Source organism: Anomalospiza imberbis, chromosome 6 (assembly GCF_031753505.1).
Source record: "Anomalospiza imberbis isolate Cuckoo-Finch-1a 21T00152 chromosome 6, ASM3175350v1, whole genome shotgun sequence".
Classification (NCBI taxonomy): Eukaryota; Metazoa; Chordata; class Aves; order Passeriformes; family Viduidae; genus Anomalospiza; species Anomalospiza imberbis.
The window spans coordinates 20,271,188-20,291,664 of record NC_089686.1 but is presented as its reverse complement, the minus strand read 5'-3'; the positions used below and the strand labels follow the sequence as shown (position 1 = coordinate 20,291,664).

Sequence of the window (20,477 nt, the reverse complement as noted above, 5' to 3'; positions counted from 1 at the left end):
CTCTAAGGACTACACTGTTGCCAAGGAACTTTGAGCTCCTTGGTTTTAAAATTTCTGGGTTTTTTTCTCTAAATCTTTATTTTTAAAAACATATTTAAAAACATTATGCATGCTATCAGGGATAATAAAATCCTACTCTCCCAGTTTTATATGTTCATTTCCAGAAGTCACTGAGTATCTGAATTGTAGTAAAAAACTCTTAGTACTAACAGCCACTGAATCTTAACTCTCCTTGTTTCTCCTGGCTGACCTGATTTACTCTTAAATTAACAAATATGAGGCATCGTACCTTGTATACCTCCATTTTCTGATACTGTAAAATGGTTGACTTACTGTCAGTTGTACTGAGCTCAGAGCAATACTCTGAATAGCACTTATGATGAGTATCTGATTTTATTTGGCCAAGAGAAGCTCTTCAGTGTGATACAAGGAATGCTTTTGAGATAAACAACAGACTGAAGTGGGTCTCAGTGACTCTGAGAGGAGTGGAAAGATGTATGAAATGACACATGGCTTACTGAACTTTGAAAGAACACAGAAAATCGTAATAGAGGACTCTACGTACTTTAGACCTGATACTTGCTTTGCAAACACGTTCTGATCACAGGAAGATACCACTTTTTCATGTACTCCTGGTTTTAGTGGTCAAAGTAGAGACCGTTCAGCAGAGGCTTCAATCCTCAATTACTTTGTTTCCCAATGCTGGACCATCTTCCATATTATGTTAGTACTACTTCAAACTGTTATGTGGATTAGGCTCTAGGCCTGCTCCATTTCCTTTGCAGTCTATTGTTCAAGCTGCCTGATCAAATGAAGTTATCTCTTTTCTGTATGTAGTCCCTTAACTTTTAATTTATGTTGTCCTTTATACCATTCAAAATATTCCTTTTCCTCTTCTGAATTCAAGACCTCTGATTTATCAGAATATACAGCACGTACGACTTCAATTTCACAGTGAAAATGTGGATATGCTGTTTCATCTTAACATTTATTTAAATTTTCATGTAGTTTAAACAAAAACATGACATCCCATTTCAATTGATATAAAGAAAAAAAATAAACCACTTCTACGAAGTTAGCCAGTGTATAGACTTTCTTATTTTACAAAATGAGAAGGTAGGAACATGTTATAAAATAATAATTAAACCAATCAATGTCAATAGTGCAAAAAATAAATTGCAAGTATGAAAGAGAGAGACGGGGAAGGAGAGTAGGATGGATGGGAGGATGGATGGCTGAATGTGTGAGGAGAGGATGGATGGCTGAATGTGTGAGGGGTGGCTGGCTGACTGAACAAAACAGGAACATTAGAAGAGCTGTACACGTTATCACACAAAATTTTGTATCTTAGACATATCATGACGTAGATTTAACTTTAGTGGCAGAAATGGGTAAGTACTTCATCCATTAAGTGATCTCTGTGTGCTGCAAATTCTTATGCTGGTCAGTTCTAGAGATTAATACAGCTATGCACACGAGCTGCTAAGAGTCACTGAAATAAATTTTTCACCAACTGGAATAAAGGTGACCTATCAAGGACTTGATTAATGCACTGAATGGCCAAGGAAATCACAGAGTATTTTATGCAAGCAAAAGAGCAAGCACCTCTAGGCTGAACTTCATACACCTTTTCCACTTGCTTTCATGTTCTTTTGCATGCAATTGCTGTCTATCCTGGGAGGTGGCTGTTCAAGAGGGAGTTTTAGCAGCTACGAAATAATGTTAACAGGTGTTGGACATCCTATCAAGTAACTGTCAGCCAGCAACCCACTAGAGAAGGAAGATTATTTCTGCAGTGTTTGTAATGATACTGCTATATCTGACTCCTTCATAGGACGACTAAATTTAAATCTAAATAAAAGAACAAAAATAACATCAGTCAATTTTAGCATTTCTCAGCTGAATTCAACCATTTTCCTTTTCTATCAGAGTGTCCATAGTTAATAAATGTAAGAGACATAAACTAAAATAAGCTCAGCTGCCTAGAGATATTGTTCATCTTTACCCTTTGTGATCAAAGACACTTCATGTTTCTAGGCAAAATTCCATACAATACCTCAAGTCTTACCACAGTACAAATATTAAAACCCTAATGAGAAATAGAAAGAGGACTGAAAGTGGGAATCACTTCAGGGAGTAAATGTATGCTTACCTTGAAGGCACATTTCCTGCATGGAGTGTTTGAGTACTACAAAGCTTTCAAATATACCAAAGGACAGTGACTGCATCTTTCATAAAAGAAGCAGTAATCTGAAACTAGTCAGAGAGATTTTTCCGCACAATGAAAAAAAAAACCAAACTGAATCCCCACTACAGGCACTGCTTGTATCTAAATAATTTCTGCTACTTTGAAACTCACAAACTTCTCAGATCTTTTCCCTTCACTCCAATCAACAGTCTGTTCAAATTACTACTGTACTCACGAGTGAAGAGTATATGTACATAAAGTACATATATGACAGTGTGTAACACTGAAAAATTGGCAGTATTTAATCAATAAAAAACAGTGGAGACCTCAGTAAGGGCACTTAGGATCCCAGTGCTCAAATTCTCAATGCTCGTAATGGTGATGGACTGATAAAAGAATTCAAGTGAGACACCTGGTGACTCCAACAATAGACTTCCTAAAGATTTTGGTTATTAGCACTCTTGAAAAATCAAACTACTTACTCCAGTCCTTAGGAAATAAGGAAATAAGACTTTTGAGACTCTGGCTGGGGTATTCATCCTTAACTCTTGAAAATTCAGTGGCAGGTGTATCTAAAAACACTCTCCAGAGATGAGAATGGATTAAAATAGCTTTCACATAAACCAGAACACTTTTCCAGTTTTGCCTGCATAAATTCATGATGATTGGAAGAAATACTTCTGTGTACAACTACACAAGAAAGATGAGAGTCAGGTTTTTCATTCACTGATTCTGAATTAAAACAAAATCAGTGATGAAGTGGTAAAGAAATCAAGTAAATCCATAAAGCTCCAATATTTTTATCTTTCAGTTACTGGAACACAGAATGTTCTGTGCACAGGTATGGTAGGCTGAATAGTTTAACAATAGTTAATAGTTCAAGGCTGAATAGTTTAACAATTCAACAGCGATGGAAAATTATATTCCTTTTATTTTCTCCCCTCTTAAGGTGTACAACATAACTTTGCTAACTTGTATTACTTATTTGTGTTTCCATGAGCTGAGGGGCAATAGGCAAAAAAAATCAGACACTGAGCCTGCAGGTCAGAGTAGAAAATCTCCATTTCTTTCACAAAACATTCTCACATTTCCTCAGTAACATCTCAGCACTGCTTTAGCTTGTTTTGGTTTTTTTTTTTTTTGTTTTGTTTTGGTTTGGTTTTTTTTATTTTATTTTATTTCTTAATGGTGGGATTTCAGAAACTGTACATTACGAGCTGCAGTGAAAAGCAGGAAGACCACCCAGAAATTCTTTGACTGCCTTTGAACAGGAGTGAATTTTGTAGGGGAGTTGCCATGCAACTCATCACAGCCAGCATATGCCAGAGCTGAAAATCAGTCACAAATTCAGCTCTGTTCTCCCAGATATTTCACAACCTATACAAGTTATCATTAATAATATCAGAAATTTTAATCCATTTATCTCAAAAGTCTTAATAAAAGTTAACTGCATTCTTGCATTTACAGAGAGATGTTGCAAATGCTTAGTATTAACTGGTGTGCTCCAAGGAGCATCTTGGGCCAGAAGGGCTACCTGCAGTGGAGTATTACAGGCTTGTTAAATCCTAGAAGGACTGAGACTTTACATATTTACAGTGGTGTACCTGTCTTAAGTACACTAGGGTGTCACTAGGATGATGCAGGTTTGAAATGCAGATGCATATAAAAAAGGCATTTAAAAGTTCCCTACAATTTATTTTAAATTCTACCACTATCAGTCTGAGACTCAATGAAATTAATTTTGTGATTTATCTGGGATTTTAACATCACAGTAATTTTTATGGGTGTCACAGTGAAAGTGGTAAATCAAGAGTATATTTTTTTATATTAAATGTAAAATGAAATAAATTCATAAAAAAGCTCTCATTTTAATTCATTATGATTTTAAATTACATTGCCAAATTTTTCCAAATGTGTATTTTATAGTCAGTAGTAACCTTTCAAAAGATAAATGATTTAATAAATTACTTACTTTACATTTAACATTACGAGACAAAATATTACACAAGCCATAGAAACAACTAAAATTGGTTACTTATAACACTGTTTTCTCTGAAAATATGTGTAAATGAGTGATTTATATCTTCTGCACTTTTATTTACAAAGAGGTTTTAAGACTTGCTATTACTTCCAGGTAAGTGGGGATAAAAAATCTCCATGATACAAGCTTGTTAATTTTTGGAAAGAGATTTTGGGGCCCAGTTAATGGGAGTATTATAAAGATACAAGTTACCTATATTGTAGATTCAAGATAGGACATGAAAATATTGTGCTGGACAGACTTCCAAGGATTTTCAGGAAAACAAACATTTTCTGTTAAAGTAATTGTGTTCTGACATTTTCAATAACCACCCATTTTACCCATCCAAGAAAACATACAAAAAAACCCCAAACCCAAAACTAAACCCCTATGTTTTTCCCTTAAATATCTTTCTAGGCAGGAATGACCTAATCTTAGCAAAGTCCCTCTGGTATCTCCACTACTGTAACACACATTCCCTATTACTAGCAGCCACGACCATGTTCAGTCAAGATACCAGAACGGCTCAGACTACAAAGTAAAAATTTTAAGAAATTGTAGAGGCTTTCTTTTAACTTGTGCAAACCCCATGGAAACGTGCACAGTGACATGTCACTCAAGGGATGAGACAGGAAGGGCTGAAGAGAGGGACAGCTCTGTGATCAGCTGTCCTGTCTGTTGTTCATCTAGTTCAACACAGAGACCATTCTCTTTGTTTAAGATGCAGAGTGTGTTGATTCTTCAGATTGATGCTCAAGGTTTTCACTCTGTGGACCATTTCAGAAAGGAGATTTTATGTAATTTTCCACTTGATCCTCCCTGAATTTTATTTGGCAGTTCAGAAGGAAGCAATTCAGTCAAAGGCCAAACCAAAAGGCATTGAAACAAAATGCTTCATGTGGGAGAGCAAGATTGTGAGATAAAGGCTGTTTTCTGGTGTGGCTGCAATGTTTGCCAGACCATACTTGAGTGCAGAACCTAAATGGTGCAAAGGCAAAAAGGCAGGCTTGACTGTACAACTGTACTTGTTCCAGCAAAGACCTGTGGATCCCCTCCAAACAAACCCTGACCACATTCTTCTCAAAGTACAGATCATCACAAGGAGAAAAAATTATACTCTTCAGAGCATTATTTTGAAATAATATTGTAGTCCCTATTTTTTTAAAAGAAAAATACCCAACCACTGCAAGTCCTTTCTTCCATGTCTGTTAATTTGATCACCCCTCTTGGGACTTGCAGACTGATCTTCCTTTACTGTGTAGCACATTCATTGACATCTGCAGTACTTTCTCCCTTCAGATCCTCATTCAAGCTTTTTTTCTGCTCTATTTCAACCTGGTAGAAGAAAAAGAGGAAGAAAATTTGTAATGAGAAAGGAAAACAAAAGATTACAAATCTTCCTCAGTGGTGGTCCTTCTGCTCAGGCGAAGAAACTCTTGGTGACCTGAGAGAGTTGCGAGGAAAAATAGACTGAGGACCAGGGAAAATTGGATTTTATTTACTATAAGGATTTTCAGTCTAATCTAAGCAGTTCTGCAATTCAGCAGTGTCATGAAATAATTTCCAAAAGAGATAATGTCATACAGAGAACTCACATGATTTTATATTCATTACAAATTCCCAGTTATACTCTGAATACAAGCTCAGAACCAAATCTGCAGACGATAGGTGGCTTCCTAGGTGACAGGAGAAAATCAGCCTTAATTATAAATTATGAGAAGACTGATGTATAAAGCAGAGAGATTTTTTAAATGCTCTTGAGTTTGAAGGGACCCATAAGGATCATCAAATCCAACTCCCTGCTTCTTGAAGCAGTGCCTAACACTACCCCAAATCTCAGCACGCTCCCTGCTGTCCTCAGGCTGAGGTGCTTTGGCCTATAGATACCAATCTGGATTGAAACAAGGCCAAGGGGATCTATGTTTGGGTTCAAAATTTCCACATCTCTGAAAACTCAGGAATAATCCAGTGTTTTAATTCTTAAAAGGGATACTTGGGAAGATCAAATATTATCTCCAGGGAATTTAAGAAACTACTAAAAATATAATTACAATTACCAGTAAAAATATTTGCCATGAGAATCTTCAGAATCTCTTTATCATTGCTCTCAAAGAAGGCAAGGTAGGATGCCAAATTCTGTGCTGAGCATTCATATAACATGCAAATTTACTGAGATATTTTGGCAGGTATATACATAGTGCACTTTCCTATCTGCTCCTCTCCTTAGGGCATGCAGAAGAAAGAAGTATTTAAGCAGAGAAATACTGTGATTCTTTTGTCTGCAGTAGGGCTCCCACAGTAGCACTCCCTCTAGGGAAGAGCAGCAAAACTCCTGTTCAAACTCTCCGTATCATCTAATCCCTGGGAGCTGGCTGTGTGCACGCTCTTCCACAGCCAACTGCAAGCAAATTTATTCCGTCTTCGCTGAGACAATCCACTGCCTATTTGCCATGAATCAATAGCTGCACATGGGTAGCTACTGCACACAGCCTGGCATGTGCCAAATTCCCACCTCTTTTGTCCATGGTATTTTATTTGTCTGCCCATACTTTCCAAAACAATGAAGCATGCAAAGTAACCATGGTGATTAGCACTGCTCAGTTTTACCTTGTAACTGTAGTGTGCTGAATAGTTGACCCACTTCCTCACATCAGTCTTGTCCTCAACAGAGATGGACCGAACAGTGGCTTTGGACGCAGAAGTGGTGGGCATGTCAAATTCCACATCGACATACCGGACAAAACTGGAAGGCACTTCCCGGTCAGAGCCAAGCTCTAGGTGACAGAAAAAGCAGTGAGGATGGCCAGAAGCTGGAAAAAGAGAGTAAAAAGTCATGAGAGTTGTGTCAGATGAATCAAAACACAATGCCTAGGAGAAAGCAGAATCATGAAGCTGCAGGAAACTGAGAATCTCCCTAGGTGAATTAGTTCACAGCAAGTGTCTTACCTGCTTCGATGAGGTTGAAGTACCAAAGGAATTAAACAAATGGCAAAAATGATTGCTAATCACTCTATTTTGCCTTTAGTGGGTGAAAATATAAAAGTAAATCAAATACAGTAGGGTGAAAGTATTTGTCCTCTTGATTCCCTCAGTGTCTGTCATATGCTAAGTACATCATGGCACATCCTTCTGAAATGTTATGAAACGACAGTAAGGAAAGAGGGAGTTTGGAACTATATATTTATTTGAAATAGTTATCCTCCTTTTTAACAGAAGAAAATTTACTCGATAAGGTTAAATAACTTTCCCATGTTCAAGAAAAAAATTTTTGCAAAACTTCAGAATAACCATTTATTCCTCACTCAGACCCATGACAAGGTGGCTAGTCATTAAGGATGGCAAGGAGAGGAGGTAATGTTTAGCTCTGTCATATGTAAATTATCCTAATTATTCTTTCTTTGATTTGCTGGACAGCAGTGATGTTTAGAAATTAAAGTAGGGACTTCTAGTCAAACTGAGTTGGCTTTTTCTCTGATTGCTGCCAACTCTTTAAGTTCTTGAGCAAGTAATTTAATGTCTCTGCCTCAGTTTTTCTATTTGCAAAATCAGGATGAAAGCCTTCACAGCCACGCAGGGCTTTCTGATTGAAAAGATCCTATTATCTGTGTATGTGTAAATGAATGTGTAAGTAAATGAATGGAATCTTTGCCTGCCTTTATTATAGGCTTTAGGATTCCTGAATACTTGTTCACTAGGAAAGTTCTCCATACAGGTCAGCAAGATGTACAGGACAGAGACAAGGAAGGAGGAAGGCAGACAAAGTAAAGAGAACTTGGTGGGGAAAGCCCAGAAGCTCCCACTGGGAAAAGCTGGAGCACACCTGCTTAGCCCAAAGTCAGCCTTGTTAAACTGAAGCCTGAAAAGCAAGATATAGGATTTTGAAGTATGACTTGTCTCAACAGGATGAAATTAGGCAGTCTTTAGAGGGCTTAAGCATTGCAACATCCCACTTGACCTCTGAAATAGAACTGGAAAAAAAATTCTACTCGGTCTAAGTCTGGTAAGAATCTAGAGTCAGCCTCATATTTCAAAACGGTCTAGCCAAAGTTCCCTCACCACTGGAAGGTTTTTAAAATAATGTGTGTGCAGCAAATCCAGTCAGAGGCTGTGCAGTTCAGCAGAGACCAAGGATATGCAGCACCATAACTGGAAACAAGTTATGAATGAATGGGTTCAGTTATCAAGCAGATACAGAAGCTCAAGTTCTTGCAAGCATTAAAAATACATCTGCTTTTTATCAGGATTAATTATCCCAAGCAGAGTACTGACTCATTTGCCCTGGTTCTAGAGCAAGGCAGGATCTCTGTTTGACAGCCCTTCCTGGCTTTTCATACATGGACATGCTTTTTCTGGATCAAGAGCTGTGGAACACAGCAGGCTTTCCTGATAGTCCTGCCTACCACAGGAGAGCAGCAGCCCCAAGAGCTCTCAGGGAGATCACTGTGCCCTCCAGCACCACAGTGCTTTGCTTTTGCTTCTGGCCAGTTCTTGACGGTGGCTGTGGTGAGCACAGCCAGGGTGGCAGCAGAGTTCAGGATGTGACACGGGGCCCCTGGGTGACACAGCACTGCTCTCTGGTATTGCATTATGAAGATGCCTAAAACTGGCTTCAAAAATCTGTCTTCAGCACTCAGTAGTGGCAAGCAACCCTCAGTCTCAGGCTCCCTCATCCTTTTATATCTTTCCTCACACTGTACCACTCTCAGCAGACTCCTCATTGTAATCCTTCCTGCTCATCTGCTTTGCTATGCTTTTTCTCTCTAGTTTGCTGTGGGTTGCTCCCTCCTTCAGACTGGAGAATGCCAGCAGCCCAGGAGAAGTGGCTCTGTTCCTGGTGCAGGCCACATCCACAGCTGCAGAACGTTCAGCTTGTGCTGGTACACTCCTGAGCTGGCACGTGCTCAGCTGCTTTTGGGGTGAATGTGTGTCAAAGTATCACTGGGAAGTGTTCAACTGAGCTTGAGCACACTGCATGCCAGGTGCTTTGGAGAGCTGAGCTTTTCAACTCTTCAGAATTTCAACTGAACACTTGGTAACACCCCTCACCACTGCATAAAAATGATGGATGTTATTAATTTAAATCAGCTCAGTGTGGTAGATAAGGAGGCAAACAGATTAAGAAAGCAACTCCTCCACTGAAGCTATTGCAAAATTACCTAGCCCATCAGTATTCATTACTGTCCTGGGCATGAGGCTCACCAGGCACCACCTCTATAGACTGTTCAACAGGCTCATTCAGAGCTCTTTCTCTAATGAACAGGTACCCTTCTTAGTAAAATCAGGAGGAATTAACACACTGCTTTTGTTTTGCACCTCTTGTTTCCTTGAGCTACTACCAGTTTGTTCTGACAATCAAGGATCTGACAATTAATATATATGCAAGTGTAACTGTGATTGGAGAGAATCTGCTCCAAATGACTCATGACACTCCAACTCTCCCAACATGCTTGGATTAAAAGATCTAGTTTACTTCAGAAAGTATTCCAGGCAGCATGCCTGGGATCCACAGCCAAACTAGAGTAAAGTTCAAATCCAGATCCAAAGCTCTGCATAGATGTTACATCCCTGCTTCACAGAAAGAGCATTTTCCCACGATCAAAGACGGTTTGGATATTTCCCTAATATTCTACTGATGGATTAAAAAAAAAGAACATGTGAAGCCCAGCCAGCAGCAACTGGATTTGTAAATAGCCTACAAATAGGCATTCTTCATCAACACTTTTGTTCATATTAATTTTAAATATGTCACGGGCAATGAAGTTTACTAAGCTGTAAAAATGGACAAATATTTGCTGTCTGGAATTTAGCAATGTGCTCGGTAGAATCCAGTCCTAATTTTTTACTTACATCAAATCATAGTCAGAGTATGCACTGTCCTTCACTTGTCACATGCTTTTCAATGTTCAGTCATAAGCAGATATTTTGGCTACAAAATAATACAGACAGTGCTGATAACAGTCTCCTACAGTGAGAGTGCAAAGGGCCCCATCCTATTAGAAAGCACAGAAAGAAAAAAATTTAGATAAGAGTGCAAAGTTCCTGAAATAATTCTTAACAATCTGGGTGCTTATGATGCTACAATCTGCATTCAAGCAGCGAGTTACGGAAGGGACACACTCTCCTGGGGACGGCAGGTTTGGGGGCCATGCCCCTCACCTCTACAGAGACTGCACCAGTCCACATTCAGGGAACAGAGTGAAGCACAGGAGGTCCAATTGGCTATCTGGAGACCTCTGGAGTTGAGATTGTGTTTGCAAGGGACTGTGTGTCAGAGCACACACTGTGGATGAACAGAAAGTCCCAAAATGTGTGCATACAAATGTACTCCTGTGAGCATGCCTGGCAGATGGGCATATGTGCTGGAGCACCCACGCAATGCCTATGCCCCAAGCGCTCTGGACCCGTTGTGTGGCCTCTGGAGGCAGGTGGAGCTGCAGGCTGTGCCACCTGCAGCACTTCCCTCAGTTCCAGTATGATGCCACTACTTCTCCAGTGCTCTGGAGTCCTAGGCATCAAAGCAGTTCATTAGCAGGCCAGATATTTATGGAAGACCCACAGTGCTCTTAGGGGTGAGTTACAGGTATCACAGTAAGATAGCATAAAGTGTGAGTCAGTGGACTCATATTTTTTGTGTTTAGTGCTTGAGAACTGCATCATTTATGACAAATACATGAAGTCGGGCTATTATATGACTTGTGGATGGGGCTGGATACAGCCAAACGTGCACAAGGCTGGTAGTTAGATCCCACATGACTATCACATCTAAGAAGGAGTGGGAATGAATGCTTCTGAGTACCACTTAATATACCTCTTTGTTTGCCGTATACTTTGAGAAAGGAGAACCATGGGATGAAGCACACCCAATAAACAGAAATAGTCCTTGAAGGGCAAGGTCAGATATAAACTACTTGGCCTGCCCTGTCATCACTTTGGGATTCCCTCCCTCTCACATACCTCATGTGTCTTGGCCAAGACAGTGCTTCCAAGGCTCTTCCTTTCCCTGAAATAACATCTGATCTGACCGGAGGGGTGAGGACACTCTCTTCCTCTCAGGATGTAAACAAATACACACTGCCCTGCGTTTTGCATGATGACACTGATGGATAGATGCTCTGTGGCAGGGGTCCAACAGCAGCAACAAATCTGTAATGTATTTCCTTCCCCCTGTCACAGTGTATATACAATAAAGAGTCACAATGGGAAAGAAGGAAACAAGAGGCACAGATCAGTATCTCCCTCAGAGTAGCAACGGGTAAGGCAGCATCACCTTGCCGGAAGCAGTAGAGACAGGGGTTTTGCCTCTTCTCCTGGTTTGCTACTGGCATGTTCTGTGATTGTGTTAAAGTCTGAGGGCTTTCATTTCCTCACCTGTGATGTCTGTATGGTACACTGAGATCTTTGGAGAGCAGATGCCACAGAAGTCCCAATTTTCACAGCATCTCATTCTCAGAGCTCATGCAGATGGCATACTGAGATTTTCTTCATAAGCACATTATTGCTCATAAACAGCCTGGGGTGAAATTTTCATTGCTATATTTCTCTCAGGTTTCCAAGTTCCATCTTCTTACACCTCAGTCTACAGCAAACCTGGAGCCTTCCCTTTTGTCAGTGATATCCCTCCAAATTTGTAGCCAGTGGTGTAAACTAGTGTCCTTGGGGTGAAACATGACCCAAAAGATTAGGACACTTGGATCACTGTTTTGCTGACCCTATAAACCAAACTCAGGAAAAACATATAGAGAGTGCCAAATCTGGTACTACAATGAACTTTCCTTCAGGGAACACTGAAACCCACCCAGTGACCCACATGCATTACTACAGCATTAATACTGAAAAGTCCATCTCATTTGTTAAAAGCTGTTCTAGATCAGATAGGTCAAGAAGTAGACTTCACTACAATAAAGAATAAACCTGAGATGTCCCGCTTTATTGTGCACCATGGATGACAGGCAGCAAATAGAATGACTACCAGAAATGGCCAAAGGGAACAGCAGCATGCCTACATAATTTTCATGTTTAATTATGACCATGTTACTAGAAATAAAAAGAGTTGGGATAGAAATACAACGGGGGTTTCATGTTGGTGTTCTCTCTTCAGGTTTAAGCTATAATTCCCTGTCTGCACTGATTACAGAAACATAGCCACAAATTTGTGTTCGGAAATGTCTATTTTATCTTTAAATGGTTAAAGAGTGTCTTCTGTTCTCTTACAATCCCCATTTCAGATAATTCAGAGGCATTAATTGTGGCGTATGCATTGAAATATGTAGCCCAGTATGCTTGGAAAAGATTTCGCATGTGCTGGAGCTACAGCAATATATCTGATCCTGTCACTCAGTCACATAGCACAGAATCTTGCTTTTGCAAGTTACGTGAAAAAGCCCTGCTTCCAATAACAGTACAGAGCACACAGGTGTTTGAGGCCTAGGTTTCATAATCAGAGAATCACAGAACCATTTATTGGAAAATATCTTCAGTATCATCAAATCCAACCATTAACCTAGCATGAATTTAATCTACCACTAACCTATCTCCATAAGTACTACCTGTTTTAAATACCTCCAAGCAGAGACAAAAAACATATTTTTGCATCTAAAAAACCTAAAACTGTTTTTACCATTAGCTATATTTTTAGTATACGTAAAACTATTACAGCGAAGGGTCAGACAAATATTTCATGTAACTAACTTATGCCCTTTGGTATACTACAGAGAATGATATATCTTTCACCATTTAAACTCAGTATTTCTTATCTTTCAAAATACATTATTTGTTTTAGTTCATTCCTGACGAGATGGCATATGCCACTCACCTGAGTTTTTGTCAGGCAGTCGGTTTATCCTCCATACGATGGAATTAAAGGCATGCTCATATTTGGCAGTTCCCAAAGTGACTCTCATTACTGGCTCAGAACCAGACAGACTGGTTGATCCAAAAGTGGCTCCCTTGTTCACCTTGGCTTTCAAAGATTTCTCCCCCAGGACACTCTCCCTGCGGAAGTTCTTCACCCACTCACTTGGCACGGGGTAGCGGATCATCACATTTTCACAAGGGACCTGAGTTAAAGGGTCATGGTTGGAAGAGAACCCTGTGGACATCATCAGCCAGCTCTGCACCTCCACCTCAGCACCATTAATGCTGGCAGCTGTCCTCAGAGTAAAAGGCAAAGTCTTCTCAGCAAAGACAGTCCTGAATCTCATCAGTTCAAACCGACAGGCATCCAAGGGGTTGAACAGGATAATACGGGAGTTATTAAACATATCCTCATCCACACATGAATGGAAGCGGCAGCTGTATAATTTAATCCACTTAGTGGTAGTAGTGGGCATAATATCCTGCCTAGCAACTATTTCATTCCCTTTGATCAAGATATCATTAAGGCCCAGTCTGCATTCTGCCAGGCCAGAAAGGAAGCTGAGAACATAGATATGAGTCAGCACACTGTGCTGGAGAATCACACTATCTCCCTTGGCCAAGATGCCATGGAACTCATCCCTAACATCCACAGTGATTTCTTCTTCTTGATAGTTCAGTCCCACTGTGCTCAGATCTGTTGATGAAGCTGGCAAGTTCATCAGTGTGTCTTGCACAGCAGTGATGAAGCTAAGGAAGTCTTCATAATCTGTAGTCCCAAGCTTGATAATTTGCTCTCTCTCTGCAGTGTGTGCAATGGCTGGCTTAGGCTGATACTTCTTTTTCTCCTTGTATGTTGTGCGATCCAACCGCACGCTGTGTATCCTTCCATTCTCATCATAGTTCTGTAGCTTGCGCTCTGAAATCTCATGATTGATTTCAAGTTTGAGTTCCCGAAAAGGCTTCTCTAGCCCCTTCTCATAAAAAAGCTGTATACATCCACTGTCAGTCAGCTTGACGTATATTGGTCCCCAGTGCCTGGATGACATAATGTTCTTCTTCTCTGGGATCCTCAGCATCATTGGCCATCCATCCTTTGGCTGAGCTGGTGCCAGGTTAAATAAAGCTGCATCCAGATCATATGGCATCATGGGGTCATCATCAGGCAAGGTAGGACTGCTCACACCATCTGGGTCTCCAATCTGGAGCTGTTTGAGCTGCTCTACAGCATCTGTGTGTGCTACAGTCTTGTTTGCCTCATGGAAACTGACGGAATCAGGCTCTTGATGGAGAATAATGAGAGAGTCTCTTTGGCTTTTGCCTGGAGCACTGGAAACAGAAGAGCTTTTGGAACGCCTCTCTTGCTCCTCAAAGAATGAGCTGAATGGATTGATGGGTGAGGGTTGGACATCTCGAAGAGATTCATCCAGAAAGGGATTAGTAGCACTCCACGGTGGTGTTTCAACAGAAGGCAACTTGGTTAAAGAGGAGAGATCTAGTTTTTGAATTTTGGAGAGGTCTCCCAATGTACTTTTAGGACGTTCTCTTTTCTTTAAAGATGTAGTGAGATTAAAGTTAACATCTGAAGCCTGTGTTTCTGCAGGTGGGGTATCTGTTTTCAAGGGAGAAAGGCTCTGTGGTGCAAAACTGACTTCATTGTCATCAAAGGTCACCCAGCTGGGAAAGCGAACTGTGGTTGGGGTAGATGAATGGCCATTCATGGAGGTGTTGCTCAGCTGCCAGTTGACAGCCTCCATATCTATCTCTTCATCTTCCTGGAGAGACGAGGAGTTGTCTTTAAAAAAAGAGGGGAGGGAAGGAAATTTCAGCTAATTATTCTGGAGTTACCTACTTTTCTCCTCAAAAAAAAACCTCAGAGTCAGCATGCTCAAGGAAGCATGCTATTCAAATGCTGGGCAAGAATAAGATAGTCAAAAGACTTGGCTAAAATGCTGAGGAGTCTGACAAGAATTAATTAAAGGACACACAGTTGAACACAGAAAAGGAATCCAGGAAGACATATTAAAGGAATGACAGCAATGATTATACTGATCTCATCCCAACATAATGACCTATAGGAGAAACCACATGTCATGGTGATTTTTTAAAACTTCCCTCTCTAAACTTTTAGGATGCATTTCTTCTCTACAGTAATCGTCCGTTATTTGCCTGGAATGGTCACTCACTCATGTTATAATTTTCTTCCCTTTTCTGTCCCCATACCCTTTGCTCTTGAGAATAATCCAGTAGGAAGAGGAATGAACATTGAGGAAGAGCACATCTGCGATCTGTCCCCATGTACTTGCCCGTGCATTTGCCATTACCACAGAAGCACATGGGGTATGGTGACAGCACTGTAAAAGGTGCCCAGGTGTGATTTTTCCCCAGGATGTGTTCAGCAAAGAGACTCTTTGTCGTACCCAGTGTGTAAGAGTCTGACAGTCCTTGGATGTCTCTGAAACATCTCTCAGAGAACCTGTGCTCTAGGGATATAAGTCAGGATAAGGAAAAACAAGGTTTTGACTTGTGTTGTGGAAGCTGCCCTCATCCTCTCTCAGGACAGGGCACCTTTGAATGCTATTTTCCTAGTTTTGGGCTCTGCCAAGACACTTCCTAGAAAACTGTATCACAGTGCGCTATTTCAGTCCCAGCTCTTCCCAGGACTGTTGTAGCGGTTGTTTTCCAAAATGAGCACAAATTCTCAGCGTTAAGAAATTTAATTATTTTCTTCCCATTTTCTTCCTACTGAGCTAATGAATCAGAATGCTCCAAAAAATGAGCAGCCAGCATGAAATTATACTCTGTAGCTGCACCACGTTTGCTCTGCATGATACAGCAGTGCTGGCATTTGCGCTTTTTGCTTCTCCCAGACATCTCATGTTTTACACAAGTCACTGTTCTTCAGTACAAGTAAGAAGTAAATGTAAAATGTAGCCCTGTGGTATAGCTGTACACCTGTGATTTGAGCATAATTTACTGCAACAACACCACCAAACCACTTTAAGTCATTATTTAAATTGCCACCAGTTCCCAAAAAAGATGAGCTTGAAGCATTCTGCTTCAACCATAACAGACAATTTGAATTTTATTTCAGCTACCATTCAGAATATGAAATAGGGAATAATCATGCTAGCCGAAGTGCTGTCATGAGCTCATTATAATGTCTTGGATAACTTGATATTCTGGCCCTCTCATTCCAGCAATATATAAGTTTACCCAACCTTCTGATCTAAGGACAAAACACATCAACCAAGTTCTAAGGGTTATTACAATTGAGAATTATATATGAAGGTGAATGATACAAATTTATTTTTCAAGCCACAGCAATACAAAGCAATAACAAGAACAGACAGCTTTTACAGACTACCCATGCATTGCAAAGTGTCTATTAAAAGAAATGCCATTGTCTCAGTTTCTCAGATTTTCTTCTCTACCCTGCTATCTCACTCCCAGCTTTGCACAGTGCCTGTCTGTAGTCCCTGCTACTGGTCACACCACAAGGTGCAGTGGTGGATTCCTTATCTGCTCAGTATTGCCACCAGGCTATAAAAAGATTTGGCGAGGGGAAACTGACTATTAACCACAATCACACCCTGAATGAGAAAGTAATAAAGAGACCACAAAGAATAATCTGATATTATTCTAATCCTCAGTCCACACTAATATATTGTCTATGCTGTCTCAGGTCTTTCCAGGACTTTGGTCATCCAGTATGTAGCACCTTGAAGCAAAGGTTTTATGCTATTTCCAGGAAAACATTGCTTGTTTCCTTTAGGACTTCTAAAATTCCAGTGTTTATAAGATCTGGGTTGCTTAAGAGCAGCCCACCTCTTCTCTGCCTGCAATTATAATTTCCTTGTGACAAGGAAAGCAAGCTTTGGTTCTCTTTAATGTATCATCTTTTCATTTTTCTATTTGGCTAAACCACGACTACTTTGGCCAAAACCATCAGGTTATATCATGTTACTTGTGCATGGGGGAAAGGCAGCCATCCAACTGCTAAAGGACATTGATACTGCAAAGTGTTTGTGATCAAAACTGCGCCATGGAAGCAGGAAGAAGATATGAGGGTATTACGTACCTTTCAAAAAGAGAAAGGCAGATAACAACTTTCAGAATTGGACCTGAGCAAATGCCTGAAATTCCAAATTTCTGAGTACTCATCTATTTTGCCTCTCAAGAGAAATTAGCTCAGAGCTGCATGGCATGACTGTTCCTGTTACCTGAATATATTAATTTTCATGTAATTCAGATAGCTCTTTGAACTTAAGTCTGCAGTAAAGGCATACTCTTACCATGTCACACCTTCCAAAGGGGTCCTGACTTCCCTGATGTAGTCTACGCCAGCTCCTCAGACAAAGCAAGCACTGCTAAGATTTCTGTTGGCATAGTGGATCTCTTCTAGGGCTCTTTACATAAAGTCCACCAGACATTGGTATACAGACTTGGTCATTAAAGATCAGTCAGGTCATAAGGATACCAGCAACAAAACCTGTGGCATCTGTATAAGAAATTATAGAAAAGCAGAAAATGAAGATAGACAGAATCTGGAAGAAATCAAGGACCAGGCTGCTGTGCAGTTACGTCTCCATGATAAAGATTATACTACCATATCATTTCCATGACATCCATATCTGGTAATTTTCTTGCTTTTCCATATCCAAGTCAATACAACTGTGTCTGTGCACATTTTTTTTGGGGCGGTCTGTCGTGTTTCTGATCTTACCATGAGAGATGGTGTAATTTAAAAGACTTGAGTGAGTGGGCCATCACTTTGAAATGATACAACTGAACTCCTATTTCCAGCCTTGACACCAACCTCATATGTGGCTCTGGGAAAACATCACTATCATATCACATCACAGCTTCTAGTTCTCTTCCCACTTTTTTCTAATTTCGGACTATAAAAGTGTTACATGTGGAACACTGTTCCTCTGTACCTCAGTATCCAGCACATTTCTAGGACTCTTCCAGAACACAGTGTAAGTGGGTAAATCCCACAGAAGTGGATATAAACCAATAAACTGATTCAATTAATAGTTCTGTTGCATCTATGCCCTTTTAAAAACTTTCAAGTTTTGTACAAGCTATGAAACCAGGCCTGTTTTAATCAGCTTTCCTTTTGTCACAGCTCTGTTAATGGCAGAAGGTCAAATCTGTTACTGCTGCAAACAGCAGCATAAACAGACACTAGGAAAGTGCACGGAAACTAGATACAAGAGTATACAGCTCAAAGCACAGAAGAGGACTTGTCAACAGGAGGGTACTACCTGCTTATTTTGCCTGGAAGAAATCCCTGTGAGGGTGGCAGTTATTACATCCATGTGCTTCCTAGGTACCTTTGCTATCAATTAGTGAGTGGTAACATCAAAAAATGTCCTCTCACAACCTGGCAGGACACCTTCTTCCCATGAGCTTCAGCACAGATTTTGGAGACAGAAGAAGAGGCATCCGCCTTGCCTCTTTTCAAGAAGATTAGAGAGTACAGCTGGAAAATCGCAAATCTCTTGACCACCAACACGCAACAGGTTGCAAGATAGATTTGTAAGCACTCCTCAAACTTTCTGACTGTCTCTGCAAGTTCTGGCACATAGAAGAGGTGACTGCTCACACAGGCCAAGCCCTCTACTCTTGCTACTGAACACACCACATGCAAAAATTTAACTGCAACTTAGTTCTCCAACATGTTAACTGTTGGTACAAAAGTTCGGTTTTATGGCACAGCTAAGAGACAATTCAAAATCACCACAGACTAAATAAGCAGCAAGAGAAGGTGCAAGATGAAGATGGAAGTCACATATCTGATCTCTGCAGTTTCCTCTTATTCCTTCTCCTCCCACTTGACTGACTTCTCAGGTCATGTTGAATGGATTCATCCTCAGGTACCTTACAATTTCAATTCATAATACTCTGCCAAATCACAACATCTCTTTGAACACAATTGTCTAAATGTAGGCCTCTTAAATCTGGCCTGCTTAAACCTTGTTGCATCCCAAATCCATATTACAGTAGTACTAAACAGACTGTTCCTAGCAGTGGCTCAGTGACTACTTAAATACAATGTCTGTTGCTTGGTTAACTATTGCAAATTCATCCTAAGTCCTAAAAGAAGTTTAATTGTCAAAAGAAGTTAAATCATCTGTAGCTACAAAGAAGTTACATCATGGAGCTTCCAGATCTATTTAAAACACAGTGAATTTCATCTAGGTTCAATTAATTTATCCTGATGAGTCTCTATAAGAACTGCTATATTTCATTTTAAATGTAAGCCATCATGCAGATACTAAACTGAAGATGAAATACAAGAAAATGATGACTCAGCCCTCACAGCTAGGTTGCAGCAGCCCTCATACTGCTAGAAAAATGTTGAAAAAGACGGTCCCCTACATGTTATCTTAAAGAACCCTAGAAGTTTTTGTTGACTTTTTCCAGTGATGTTTTGACTTTTTCTAATAATTATCACTCTACACAGAAGTCTGTGTTTATGGGAAGGAAGGAATACTGTATTTCAGGAGTTTGTGCTTACAGCGCTTTACTGCCCAGAATTATTTGCCTGGTGTCCCCTCCACTCACACCACCCCTTGCTGCAGGGAGAAGAGCATCTTCCCAACAAAGAAAACTGAACTAACCATTAAGACACTGGTTTCACACTACCAGAACAGCAGTAGTTGCAGTTGTAAGTCTCACTGCACTATGCAGAAAGCTATCAATCATCTTCCTCTTCTCTGTTTATCTTTATTCAACTGGAGAAACTAATTAATTCAGAACCCTTTCACTCTTCCTTGAATAAAGAAAATGTTCAAGATAACAAAATTAGTTTGTAATGTAGAACTTTCTTGAGTGATTTAATTTAAAAAATACTCAGCATTTTTATTGTGTTATGTTTATTGAGTAGTTAAAGCTCTAGTTCATAAAAAAAATTCCGTACCACCAGCGTGTAAGATATGGTATGGAACAACTGAAAAAATATTTCAGCAATTCATAGTCCGTGTACAGTGAACTCCCCTTTGTCTTGTACAGATCTTAGCTGCAACTACAGTTTTATAGAAGTTCCTTATGTGTTGTGCAGTCTGTACTATGCAGTGCCCTAAGAAATCAGAATGTGTTTGGCTAGTCTTAAGACAAAACCAAGCATCTGTAACACACTGTGCATAAAACTGATAAATTAGATTTGTGCAGAAAATATGCATATTCAGAAAATGCTCTTTCCAGATCTACTGCTTAGTTTTTAGCCTAGAAACTCTTACAAGTTAGTGTATTAATATTCCTAGACAGAATTACAGTCAAGAACAAGCATACAGCCTATGCAAAAATCACCAGAATACTGCAACAAAGAGAGATATATAGCTTTGAAGTAAAAGTGCCTGTGTCTCCAATTCATACCAATTTATCATTTGAACAGTAGACTCCAAATTC

At 40.0% G+C, this 20,477-nt stretch overlaps 1 protein-coding gene and 1 long non-coding RNA gene across 4 annotated transcripts in view; one reads left to right on the top strand and one right to left on the bottom strand.

The window, feature by feature from the left end:
• LOC137475423 (uncharacterized) overlaps positions 1–19,225 on the top strand; it is a 34,928-nt gene extending 15,703 nt beyond the window's left edge. The window contains exon 2 of the long non-coding RNA XR_010999885.1: positions 18,458–19,225. This is a non-coding gene — a long non-coding RNA (uncharacterized lncRNA). The remainder of the gene's footprint in view (positions 1–18,457) is intronic.
• The window catches only part of STON2 (stonin 2), a 54,191-nt gene continuing 34,683 nt past the window's right edge, over positions 970–20,477 (bottom strand). For 2 of the 3 annotated variants that reach the window (XM_068192692.1, XM_068192694.1), the window contains 3 exons: positions 13,021–14,856; positions 6,816–7,018; positions 970–5,543 (listed from right to left, as the gene is read on the bottom strand). In XM_068192692.1, the coding sequence (XP_068048793.1) occupies positions 5,460–5,543; positions 6,816–7,018; positions 13,021–14,856 (2,123 nt within the window). In that variant the 3' untranslated portion in view covers positions 970–5,459. Of the gene's footprint in view, positions 5,544–6,809; positions 7,019–11,162; positions 11,373–13,020; positions 14,857–20,477 lie in introns of those variants that run through there. The other variant, XM_068192693.1, reaches the window with a different exon arrangement.